At 41.1% G+C, this 13,637-nt stretch overlaps 1 protein-coding gene across 2 annotated transcripts in view; it reads left to right on the top strand.

Annotated features, from left to right (window-relative positions):
• UBA6 (ubiquitin like modifier activating enzyme 6) overlaps positions 1 to 13,637 on the top strand; it is a 142,949-nt gene that overhangs the window by 57,996 nt on the left and 71,316 nt on the right. For both annotated transcript variants that reach the window (XM_082243659.1, XM_082243658.1), the window contains exons 17-20: positions 301 to 381; positions 1,799 to 1,876; positions 4,549 to 4,730; positions 12,416 to 12,521. In XM_082243659.1, the coding sequence (XP_082099785.1) occupies positions 301 to 381; positions 1,799 to 1,876; positions 4,549 to 4,730; positions 12,416 to 12,521 (447 nt within the window). The remainder of the gene's footprint in view (positions 1 to 300; positions 382 to 1,798; positions 1,877 to 4,548; positions 4,731 to 12,415; positions 12,522 to 13,637) is intronic.

Below are 13,637 nucleotides of genomic sequence, written 5' to 3'. Positions count from 1 at the left end.
ATATATATATTTTGAACAAAACTGTTCTTAAATAGTTTTTTCTCATATTTTAGAAGTTAGAAAATTGTCAAAGAATTCTTGTCAGGTTAACCAATGCTTATGTAAACTATTAAAGACAGTGTGGGAATCTAGGCTTCAGTAGCCTGTGATCATGAAAGGGTTAATCAGTATGTAAATTGGATCTAGTTAATAGCTATTGCTGGCCTTAAAAAAATAGGTCTGTTTTCAAGAGGGATTTTGCATCGAATATGACTACTACATTGTTTTTGAGGTTTTAATATTTATTTTTATTTTTTACAGGTTGGATGTGGTGCTATTGGTTGTGAAATGCTGAAAAATTTTGCACTTCTTGGGGTTGGCTGTGGCTCAGAGAGAGGATTGGTAAGCATTTGACCCTATAGAGGGTAGCCTTGTTTTGGTTTTTAGTATAAATGGGGGTCATTGCACCATTTCTGTGTGTTTTTTAAAAGGGGAGTTTCTACTAAATCTAAAATCTTTCATCTACTTTGTTTCCTCTGTGTAGCTTCAGGAAGTCTTCTTTTTTCAAAACACTCTCTTAAGGATTCTTCATCTTGTTGCCTCCTTTTGCTCATTGACCCGGAGTCCAATGTTACAGATTAGTGACACTAGGCACCTTTTTATATTTGGTGTACTTCTTTACTTTGGAGTACATTGGGGTTGACTTACTAAAGACAAATTCTGGGGAAGTAGCCCCAAACCTAAGTGGATGAGGGGAAGGTCTGCTGATTTCCATCCTCCGATCATGAAAAAAGCAACAATGTTTTTTTTTTTTTTTTTTTCTTTTCTTTTTTTACATCTATAGATTGTATGCACGTGCTTGGGTATTCTTTGCAAAATGAAACATCACTACATTCACTAAGCTCTGGGGAAAATTCCCTTGCAGAGTGCAACTTTACTTGCAAGTTTAACAGTGAATTTACCTTTATTATTATTTATTATTATTATTATTATTAATTATTATTAATTATTATACAGGATTTATATAGCGCCAACAGTTTGCGCAGCGCTTTACAATGTGAGGGAAGACAATACAATTACAATACAATTCAATACAGGGGAAATTAGAGGGCCCTGCTCGTTAGAGCTTACAATCTAGAAGCTTTAGTTAATGAACCCTATTATCTCTACATTTACCACTGTTTGGGGCTATGTTGAGATCAATTAATTGGTGTCACATGATAGTAGTATATAATTTACCATAGTTGTTATATGTAATGTGATATAGCAGTGGATGATTTAAAGGAGGGATTCAGAGTTTGCTACAGAAAGCACAAAAGATCATGACCTACCAGTCATATGGTAGTGATGTGGAGGATTTCCACAAATGTAATCACATCTGCAATGCTCAATTTCTGCATGCTGTTCACTAATGATTAAATGAAAACACTCATAAAGTAGTTTTTTACGCGTTTCAGCTTTCTAGCGATTGTGCATCTACAGACAATATCTTCTGTTACCTGATGACAACATTTTACAACACTAGTTTATATAGAAGGCAGCTTCTGATTGTTGTCTGCCTTGAAGATATGAGAAGCTAAAATATGAATTGCAAAGTTACATGTTACTTAGAGGCTTTGATTTCCTTTTTTTCTAATTTACTTGAAACTCATAAGTGAGCAGTACAACTATTCTGGTATTTGCTCAGCATGTATTTTCAGATACCCCTAAACTTCTCCATTTCTTCTTTTTTTTTTTTTTTACATCTCTTCTTTATGTACCAGTAATATAAAATGAAATGGAATATTCTATTCAGTTATTTTTTTTTTTTTGCTTATAGGTCACAGTTACTGACCCTGACTTGATTGAAAAATCAAACTTGAACAGGCAGTTTCTTTTCCGACCTCACCACATTCAGGTATGTTTACATGGACTACTTCTGATAGAGCGGTTACTGCATTAAGGCCTTGTTCACACAATAGTGCAGACATCAATTTTTCTGCTTGTGTTTTGCAAGGGCTCAAAGAAAACAATGGTTCTCTGTGCCCTGTTCACACCACAACATGTGGATTTTTTTCTGTGCAGCAATCTGGAACGTGTATACAGTTTTCTGCACGAAAAAAAAAAAAGGCCATGACATTAACATTGGTGTGAACAGGGCACATAACTGATACACATGAAAATTGATGTCAATGTGCATAAAAACTCACTGAAACGTGCATGATAACTGATGTAAATTCATGTCGCCAAGTGAAATCTGCGCAGGTTTACTATCAGTTTTCTGCACATAAGGTGTAAATGAGCCCTCACCATTGACGCTATAGTAATGTTTTCAATGTCTGTTTTTATGCTGGAGCACAAGGCAAACCAATAAATACACAGATTGATTGGTTATATTGATTTACTGACCATGGATATCCTTACTATTTTGCACTGCATTTTATCTCTCTAGGTATTTTGTGCCTTTTGAGACTGTAGAGTGTCCAATCAGGCTTTACCTATTTTTTAATTGGTTGAATTTTCCTTTCCCCAAACAGCCAGTTCTTCTGTAAGCTGTCCCTTTTTGGTCCTTTGCAGTCAAGGGTAATCCAAAGATCACAGCGCAATAAAACGACTTTTGAGAATAGAGAGGAGTTAGAACTTCTGTTAGGTTGGTTTGTGTTCCAGGTTGTGTAGAATTACCATTCATCTCCTGTCTCAGCAGTAGCTGCTACAGAATATGATGGAAATCTCTCCTACAGGTTCCAGATATTGTATACAAAAAAATTATTTGGGTAGGGAAATTTGGTATAGAGTTCTATTTAAGGTAAAGTGATCCTAAACCTTCAAATTTTTTAAAATAAAAATACCAAACTTGCCTATACGTAACCTGCTCTGTGGTTTTGAACAGAGCAGCCCAATCCTCTTCTTCAGGGGTCCCCCGTTGGCACTCCAGGCCCCTCCTTTTCATCGGGTGCCCACACAGAAAGTCCCTTTCTATGGGGCACCCGTATAGGCTCGCTTCCGAGTCCCGCTGCTGCGGCTATTGACAGACAGGGGGACTCAGCCCCGGCCCCCACTCCAGTGTCACAGCTTTTGATTGATAGCAGCAGAAGCCAATGGCTCCCTCTGCAATCAATCTGTCCGATGAGGAAAGCGACAGCAGCTGGAGCCGCTGTGCTCGTGCACGTCACCGGATCGGGCTCAGGTAACTAAAATGGGGGGGGGGGGGGGTCTGGGGGGCAGCTGCAGCACAGAAGGTTTTTCACCTTCATGCATAGAATGAATAGAAAGCATAAAAAGACTCTAGAACCACTTTAATCAATGCTATTGTAAACTACTAAATATTGTGTTGGGCGTCTAGGCTTCAGTGACCTCTGGCTTGAAAGAGTTATTGGGACTGTAAGCTGTTAGTTAATGGCTATTGCTGTCTGTCTTAAAAAATAAGGTCTGTTTTGAAGCAGGATTTTGCATCTAGTTTGGATACTAGCTTTGGAAATGCCATGTATTACTTATAGCTAAATTACTGCTGACATAGTTGTTATTTTGCCAACTGCTTCTGTTATCTGCACTGCTATGCTGAACTTGTACGGCATGATTTGTGCTCATTAAAGTGTGATACTCATGCTATTGTGAATTCAGTCAGAGATGGCAGTGTTCACTACTGGCATTGTGATTTAAACAATGGAAGGTATTAATCCTGCTGCAATGGAGCGTCTTAGCCAGCCTGCAATTTTAGTCTTGAGAGATGTGCAGTAAACTGCAGCAGCACTTTTTTTTATTAGTACCGGTACATTTTTCCAGTTGTGGTTGCAGTATTCTGAAGTACATGATTGATGGTCAGAAGACCTCATTGTTGCCTTCCTAAAAATGCGTATGAACATTCCGTGTGCGTGTGCGTGTGTGTGTGTGTGTGTATGTATGTGTATGTATGTATATGTGTTTAACTACTAACAACAATTAAACAAAGCAAAACTGCAGAATTACCATTTTCTTGGTACTAATGTTATATATATCTCTGAGCTTGTATATTATTTTGAAGACGGGTCTTTCTATATTTATACAAGCTAGCCTAATTTTAATAAACACACACACAATACTTATACACAATAATGTAAGTGCAGGGTGGCATGTTTACAGTATAATAATGCAGAGCGAAGCACTGACATCCTTCTCATTCCAATGCCACCCTTTGCATTATCTAGGACTCCTCACCTCAGGGGCACATTGTAAGAAAAAAAGGAACCTGCACATCATATAATTATCCTCAAGACCCTATTCACACCTGAACACTTGAGAAAAGGCATCGCAGCTATCACGGATCCAGGCACGTTACAAAATGAGTGGGTCTCCCATCCAAAAAAGGTTCTTTGGCAGGTTTCTCATGCATAGGGCAGGTCATTCAAGTAAATAGGCTGCCCCGTGCCGTTGCATAACAAACCTACAAAAAAAGGGGCGAAAAAATGTGCATAAGCATAATGCGCGTATCAGTGCGGCTGAAAAAGGGGGGGCTGATGTTGGGCTTTAAACAAGTTGATACTGCCACCTTCTTTAAAATTGTTATTGTGCATAGTAACTTAAAATAAAATGTTTTTTCCCCCACCCTGCTAGAAACCTAAAAGTTGTACTGCTGCTAATGCAACCATAAACATCAACCCGGAGTTGAAAATAGATCCGCGGTTGGATAAGGTGTGTCCTGCCACAGAGAATACCTATAGAGATGAGTTTTACCTCAGACAAGACGTCATTGTGAATGCACTGGACAATGTGGAGGCCAGAAGATATGTAGATAGGTAAGATACTGTCGTTTTTTTTTTTTTTTTTTTATGTCTGAGTTTAGTAATTCATTCATCTGTGTAAGTTTGTTTTTAATATTTGTATTTATATTTTGTATCATTATTTTTTTTACATTTTCCACAATTATTTTGGAGAGATTTGTAGCAAAGGTAGTCGGCATTCTTGCTGAACAAGTACAGTGAAACAAAAGAAGTAGGTTTAGTTCCTAACCGTTCCGATTTCAGCCCAGGACCAAGGTTTGGGTCTTGTTAAAAATAGCCATGGTCTGTCCAAGTAAAAACACATATGAGAAGATATTCGTTGTATCATGTTGGGGTTTACTGCATTCCCATGATGGAAAAGTCAGGAACTAATGACCTGGATAGTAGATTATACTGTAGACTGTGTGTAAAGCCGTCCATAGATGGATTGAATCTCTGCCGATTCAACAGGGAACAGCTGAGATTTGAGCCATCTATGGGCAGGCTGGCAGGGCCGGTGCTAGACTGTTTTACGCCCTAGGCAAGATCAGCTACTTGCACCCCCCCAAAAAATAAATAAAAAGGAAGGGGTTAAAAACTGCTCTGTCATATCCAGTGACCCTGATCTGATGGTTCCTCCATGTAATGCTGTCATACCCAGTGATCCCAATGTTCCTCTATGTCACATCAGGGGTCCCTGATGTTCCTCCATGTCATACCCGGAGACCCTGATGTTTTTCCATGTCACACCTGGGGACCCTGATGTTCCTCCATGTCACACCTGGGGACCTCAATCCCCAATGGCACACCCAGGGATCCAAATTCCTCATGGCACACCTGGTGACCCCAAACCCCTGTTACCCTTGTGACCCCTCTCCCCCATCTGGTGACTCCGATTCCCCATGGCATACCTGGTGACCGCAATTCTTTCATACCAGGGATACTCCATGTCACACCCAGGGACCCTGTTCTGAGGACACTTACTGGGCAGTATGAAGAGAGTGGCCTGCACTCTGCCCTCCTTCACCATGATCCTGCTTATTCCTTCTCCCAGGACGCTCCTCTCCTGGACCACAGTGCTCACCACAGCTTCAACCGGCTCCTGGTGGAGGGAGAAGCAGCAGTCAGAGAGTTCCGCACCTCCTTCATCACCAACATCCTCAGACCATTCCGTTGCCTCATCGCTTCTGCTCCAGTAAAGGTGCCGCCCTCCAGTGCCGAGCTCAGGTTCAGCTCTCCTCCACTCCATGCTTAATACCTCCCCAGGGAAATGAATGGCTGCCCACCAGCTCAGATTAGAAAGTCACTTCCCGCCCAGGGATTAGGCCGCTCAGCTCCAGACGAAGAGGATCATTATGCAGCTAGCACTCCGGTGGCCTCCTTTCCTGCCCCTTGGGGCTCCCCCAACAATGGTGGAAAGCCAGGGCCTGGTAGATCTGCCACTGCCCCAGACACCTGGCATCTTCCTCTGTCCTTCTTCCTCCCCCACTGCTGCCCCTTTCCTAAGCTCACAAGGATCATTCATGACGGAGAGTGAGTGCTGACTCGTGGCTGCACCCCTAGGTGGCAATGCACCCTAGGCGGCTGCCTAGTTTGCCTAGTGGAAGCACCGGCCCTGCAGGCTGGTTGTACAAAATTTGATCCATCGATCCACTTCAGTAGAACCAGCTTGTCAGATTTTTTCATGTGATCACTGACGGCGGCTACAGCCACTAGCAGTAATCCTTGTGCTCTGCCGGCTGGGAAGGCTCCTCCCTGGCAGAATGCAATAGCACTGTGGGAGGCATTACCCCATCAACGCAAATTGTGTTTGTGGAAGAATCAAGAATTGTTCTCTACTCCTTCCACCCATGGTGGAAGGAAAGAAAATGATATCCTCTATGGCATGCCTAACTTACAATAGAATGTATTACTTCATTGGCCATCCTATAGTTTTCATGAATTTCTGGTTTCCAGATCATCAGCTTATTTACACCTAGGAGCTGTCAGACGTTGCATTTGTCTTTTATAGTAAGCACAGCATGCATTGTATGAGCCTATACCGCTGACCTTCCTTCACTCATCAGAACTATAGATTAGCCTGTTTAGTGTTCCACCATCCCATCCCAGTTCTTATTCCTTACCTCCATCCATCCACCCTGTCATGGTCATCCACTTCCACCATCTTTCTATCTAGTAAAAAAAAAAAAAAAGAACTCTCCCTAGCTTGTTTGCTGACATTGGACACAAAGAGAGAGATGTATAAATGGCTGTGCACAATTTTGCTTTTACTTTAGCTGTTAATATTCTTTTTTTTTTTTTTTTTAATCAGATAGTTTTTATTGAAAAAATAAATGGTGCAAGGAGATGAATACAAGAGACACATAGTGAACAAGTGGTTATCTAGCAGGTATCCACCAGATCTAGAGCCAGTTATATTTATACAAAATACATAGCGAATACAACTATGACATAGAAAGTCCAAGCTTTTAGACCTGGTAATCGGAAACAGTAGGCAGCACAGTTCCGTCAACATTCTTCTCTGCCTATACCTTGTGTCTCCTGTACTTGACCTACCGCACCATCCGTAGCATCAGTCAGAATTGTCAAGTATGTAGGGCAGAGGTGGTAACCTCTGGTGCTAAGTAAGACAAGTCATCCCGTCCTATGGATATAACCGAGAATATTACAGTGTTTAAATTTTTGTTCGAAACTGCGCTCCTTAAACTGGCGCAAACCAAAATAGAAACTACAGACTAATTTGCCTCTGCTTGAGCCATCTCCGGTGCCATTGTCAGCTGTTAATATTCACAATCTGTATAAGAGAAAGCTGCACAAATAGGATTGTATATCTTTTTTATATTTGTTTTTAGCTTAAAAGAAAAAACTTTAAGTGCACTAATGGCTTGGAAAAACCCTTTTGTAGCTGTAGGGCCACATTCACACTGACACTGACTGTCAAACCGATGCTTTTATACATTTTATAGAATCTTTCTGAACACATATAAATGCATGTAAGGATTTTTCAATGGTGCCCTTCATACTGGCCATTTACCTAATTTTAGGTGCAGTCAGATTAGCTATGTTTAGAGAAAATAGAATTCTGTGCCTCCAGGATTCCACTAGACACTCAGCTAAAGGCATGTAAATGTGACAAAACCCCTCTAAACTTGCTGTAAAGTGGGGAGTTCCTGATCTATATGCAGGAAAAAGTGCTCTTGGAGGCATAAAAGTCGTTTATACTTCCCAGATAACTTATCCTGCATTAAGAAAAACTAAACACAGGAGTGCCAGTATGAATGAGGCCTAAATCCCCCCTATTAATATAATCCTTTTTAATGCAGCAAAATGCAGGTATATCAGTGCTTTCACAATTTAATGAAATACTGTGTATGTATGTGTGTGTATATGTATGTGTATGTATGTATGTGTGTATGTGTGTGTGTATATATATATATATATATATATATATATATATATATATATAATTTATTAATGGGCAGCACTGTGTCTGTCCTGGAGTTGAAGAACCAGTTGTTGAAGTCAGAGCATAACCCTGTAGTCATAGGGACTGGATCATAGTCAGGTTTCAAGAGGAATGTAATTGTTTGCCATGGATAAGGATGTCATTGTTGCATCAGTGTTTTGTTTTTCTTTACTTTTCTTTTGTAACTCCTGAAAATTGTGCTGAAATGTGTAGTTTTAAAACAGCCATAAGAGGGGCAACAGAATGCCTAAATGCTTACAGTGTTTAGAATGCTTTCTAGCTGAGCAAATGCAAGACGTAGAATGTATTAAAAGGCAAAGTCCAGGACATGCAGTTTGCCAGAAGCTATAGGGCAAGATGTTGCAAAGAACAAAGCATGTAAAACACCCAAAGCCCAAAAATTTTTGGTGCTTGAAATTGTCAGGGAAAGCTTGTTTGAGCGTTCAGAAAAAAAGGGGACAGAGAGTTGAAGTTACACTCTGCAGAGCTCAGTGAGAAGAGCTCTGAGAGCTGATTGGAGGGAAGAAACACACCCCCTCCACGCAGGAACAGAGCAGAGGCTGTTAATTTCCTGGAGATCCCTCCCCTGTCACTTTTTTTCTCTCTGTGTCAGGAAAACTTGTCAGAAGTGATTTATGCTGATGGCAGAGTAATGAAGCAGCAGACAGAAATGTCACTTCATGCTCTGGATTGTGAAAAGCATGCACTATAGGGGAAGATGCTTTGTTTATATTTCATGTCTGAGGTTTAAGCTTGCTGCACATTATTAGATGGATCGAAATTCTGGCCCGTTTAGGAGGGACCAGCCGAATTTTGATCCATTTATCGGCGTTCCTATTCAAGATAAGTTGATCGTGATCGCCTTCTATCGAACGTGACTGTTAGAAAATATTCATTTGACCAATGCCGGCAGCAGCACTGGTCAGTTTATTCTGATGGCAGAGGAGACCCCGCTGTCAACATTTTAAAATGGTACATCGATTTATCCATCCACCTCACTTGTATGGATGTGGGAATCAGTTTGTGGTGGTTTTTTCTTGTTTACCAGCCAAAAAAAAATGACCTCTATGCCCAGACTAATGCTGAAATGATAGCTTGGCTAATATTTGCATATGGATGCCCAGTTCTAATTATTTATACCCTAGGGCACCCATTGTAAAACAACACTTGGGTATTCTGGAACACTCGGCATGTATACACACTGCAGCCCATCATGCTCAAAAAAGAACCGTGCAAAATAGTCCTTTACTTTTCACTGGATGTTCGGGCAAAATTTTGGAGTTTCAGTTTGTGTTGGTTAAAGTAGAACTAAAGGCAAAACTTTTTTTCCCATTTTGGATAGAGTAAGGGAGGTTTAGGACCCCCTTTTTTTCTGGTCTGAATGCAGCCCATTGTTTTTAATGTGTCTATACACATAGGCGCTTAAACATGCGCTGCATATAGATGACTTAAAGTGCAAGTCCACCCTAACACTAAAATCCCTGCATTTACAGATATCCACAATCTAACACTAACCTATCTAACCCTCTAAAGAAGAAATCATTATACATACCTTTTTTGAAGCCGATCCGATTTGGTCTTTAGCGGCGGAAACTCTACAGAGGACACAGCCGACAACGGCTGTGAAATTATTGGGAAGTGACGTCACCCATAGACTTACTATGGGGCTTCTGTTGTCGGCTGTGTCCTCTGCACCCGCCTTCACAGCGAAGCCGCGGCTGACAGCTCAGCGTGGAATCAGTTTGGATCAAAAGGTATCTATACTGATTTCTTCTTTACAGGGCAAGATGGGTTAGTTATAGATCGTGGATATCTATAGATGCAGGTATTTTAGTGTTAGAGTGGACTTCTTCCTTAAAAAAAAAAAAGCATTTTCTAGAAATCTGAGTTGCCAGACAGTTTGAGCAGCACTTTACAATGTTAGGGCAGAGGCTACAGTTACATTGCAATTCAATACAGGAGGAATCTGAGCGCCCTGCTCGTTAGAGCTTACGTGATTCAAAAGTTAATAACTGTGGGGTTTGAGCTGATGAAGAGAATAAAAGAACAGTTGTTAGGTGGGGCAGGATAGGTTTCTCTAAAGAGAAAAGTTTTCAGGGATCATCTAAAAAGTGGATAGAGTTGGAGATAGTTGGATAGATTGTGGTAGGGAATTCCAAAGGATGAGAGAGGCTCAGGAAAAGTCCTGGTGGCCAGTATGGGAGGAGGTGACGAGAGAGATAGAGAACAGGAGGTCTTGGTGGGAACTGAGAGGACGATTCGGTTGCTATTTTGAGACTAGTTTAGTGATGTAGCTGGGGGCCAAGTTGTGGACAGCTTTGGAAGTTAGGGCTCTTTCACACGGGCGTTCCTTTTTTTTTTTGCCCGATCAGGTCCTTTTTTTTTTTTTGTAACGGACACGGATGACACTTGTGTCATCCGGTCCGTATGTCCGTTTTTCATCCCATCCGTTTGCGGATGAAAAACTGACATAATGCATGTCTATGTAAATACGGATGTCTGCGGATGACACCACTGACATCCGTTTTTGCTTCAGTTCCGTTTTTTGAAAGGAAGAAAAAATAGGGTTCTCCTCCGTTCAAAAAAACTGAACTGAACTGACAAAAAACGGATGTCAGAGGATGATCATCCGATGACATCCGTATTTACATAGAGATACATTATGTCCGTTTTTCATCCGCAAACGGATGGGATGAAAAACGGACATACGGAACGCCCGTGTGAAAGAGCCCTTATTGTTAGTATTTTTAATTTAATTAGTTGGGTTAATTGGAAGCCTATGGAGGGATTGTCAGAGAGGGATAGCAGACGCTGAACGGTTTTTAAGGTGAAGTCATCTGGCAGCAGCATTCAAGATGGACTGAAAGGGGGATAGCCTATTTAAAGGTAAGTCAATGAGAAGGGAGTTGCAGTAGTCGAGGTGAGAGATAAGCAGGGAGTGAATCGGGAGCTTTGTGGTTTCATTGGTTAGGAAGGGACATATTTTAGAGATATGTTGCAGAGGTTGGGGCAGCAAGCCTTGGAAAGTGATTTGATGTGGGGCTAAAAGGAGAGTTCAGAATCCAGGATAACACCTAGCACCCTGGTATGTGGGAAGGGGTGGGTGGTTGTGCCATTGCTGTTGGCAGAGAAGTCAGGGGAAGAGGCATGTGGGGGAGGAAATATGTTTTGGAAAAGTTGAGTTTGAGGAAGTGCTGTGACATCCAGATAGATATGTCGGTTGTTAAGTTAGTGATGCGTGAGGAGACTGATGGAGTGAGCTGAGGGATGGAGAGCTAGATTTGGGAGTCGTCAATGTAGAAATTATATTGAAAGCCACGAGAGGCTATCAGCTGACCCAGAGAGGAGGTGTAGATTCAAAATAAGAGAGGTCCAAGAATAGAACCTTGGGTGACCCTGATGAAGAAAGGCAGAGGTGATGAGGAAGTAGAATTATAAGTGACACTGACGGTGCAGTGGGATAGGTAGGATGACAGCCAGTGAAAAGAACAGTCATGGAGACCAAAGGAGTGCAGTTTTTTGAGTAGGAGAGGGTGGTCAACCATATCAAAGGCAGCCGAAAGATCCAGAAGTAGGCGTACAGAATAGTGTCCATTGGAATTTCTGTGTTGAGGGCGAAATCCAGACTGAAGGGAATCAAAAAAGGTTATTCTTAATGAGGTGGTCATTCAGTTGGTTGTAGACCAGGCGTTCGAGGAGTTTTAAAATGTTAGTTTGAAGAGGTAAATTTACATTTAGAGAGTTTGAATTTATTTTACTCGTACGCACAAATACACACAAAATAAACACTAGAAATTTTAGTCAGGTATACTCATGTTCAAATATCAGTACCTTGTTGTCTGTTAAAAAAAAATATGTCAGTACTCTAAATGGGCAACACATTAAACTAAAATAGTCTTTATGGAGATTCCTGATATCTCCCCTGTCACTGGTTGAGCTCAGGTTCAGTCTTACATTGGTTCCCAACCTCCTCCTCCTCACCGAGGAGACCGGTATATATCTCTCACCTGCTTGCACAAAAGTGGAAGTGATCAGCCACCTTTTATCACTTCTACAGTACATCAAAGGCTGCAGCTCAAAAGAAAACCTATCTGCAGAAACAGGTTTGTTTTTAATCCTTTTACAGCGCTAACATAGTGGGAATACATTGGTCTGGCTAGGTCTAGCACCTGACATCTTGCTTTCCTACATCTAGGCTTCGTCATTTCACAGCAGTTATGTGATATAAGTTATGGATTTGTACTATTTCTTACAGTCGGGCAGTGTCCAACATGCGTCCACTTCTTGACTCAGGAACAATGGGGACGAAGGGACACACAGAAGTGGTTGTGCCTCGATTAACAGAATCCTACAACAGTTATGTAAGTAGTAAAGGATTGAATTGTAGTTACAGTAATTTGAATCCCTTGTTTTTTATATTTTTAGGTTCTCCAGTAGCATGATGTCCCCACAAGGGTAATATGCTTCTTGCTACTCATTCTACAGGGAGTCTGTGCTCCTGCTGTATTTTCCATATTGAAAAACGATGTTGTACACTCCAAGATAAACCTGAATACAGACTGTTTCTATACTCCTTTTTTAGAGCTGGTTAATTGACACCCACATGTGACTTTCAAGTGCAGCACATTCACCTGCGGTGTGAAAAAAAACACACAGAATGCATTTTGATGTGAATCAATCCTTAAACAGGAACATTAGTTTAACTAGAGTATTCCTTTAAAGTGGTTGTAAACCCTATTCATGAAATCTGACCTATGCACGTATATCTTTATTGTTTACTTATTTCTCTCCAAAGCTCTGAGTGCCCTGTATTTCTGCTGCTTCTTTCCTCTATTATCAGCATGATAACTTCTGACAAGTTCTCCAACGCACAAGATAAAAGCAGCTGGAAATTTGTGTCAGGGAGGGTGCTTAGAGATATATAAGCAGAGAATTGGTCTATTCACAGTACAGCTCTGTAAGTTTCTTAGTTCCTCTGCCTATGAGGAGTGGGGGTGTGTGCCTTTCCTCCAATCAGCTCTCGCACACTGTAAGCCCAGACTCCACACCCACTGCTCAATGAGGAAACAAAATTTGTAACATTATGTGTGGAAAGCTGAAGACAGCACATAAACAAGTAAAACTTATGTAGGAGGATCTGTTTCATCTCTGTGTATCATCTGAGGCTGTTCACTTCACTAGGTATATGTGAGGGTTTACATCCACTTTAAAGAAGAAGGGCTGATATTTTGATATGATCAGATCGCACATGCATTTAAGACAATGTCTGTAGCCAGCTCAACAGATATACGAATTTGGCAGGTGATTTAACCTACTTGTAACAGCTAGATATGAGTTTGGGTAATAAGTGTGTCCTTTAAAGAATACTAGGATTTAGTGCTTCCCTGATTCAGTAAACCATTTGGGAAGGCTGTAACGGACTTCACATGCTCACATCTCTGTCTGACGGGTGTGCTTTTAGAATGCCATTTTGCTAT

This window comes from Pelophylax lessonae (assembly GCF_965119305.1).
Source record: "Pelophylax lessonae genome assembly, chromosome: 1".
In the NCBI taxonomy this organism is placed as follows: Eukaryota; Metazoa; Chordata; class Amphibia; order Anura; family Ranidae; genus Pelophylax; species Pelophylax lessonae.
The sequence above is the reverse complement of the archived record's forward strand: the minus strand, read 5'-3'. Positions and strand labels throughout refer to the sequence as shown.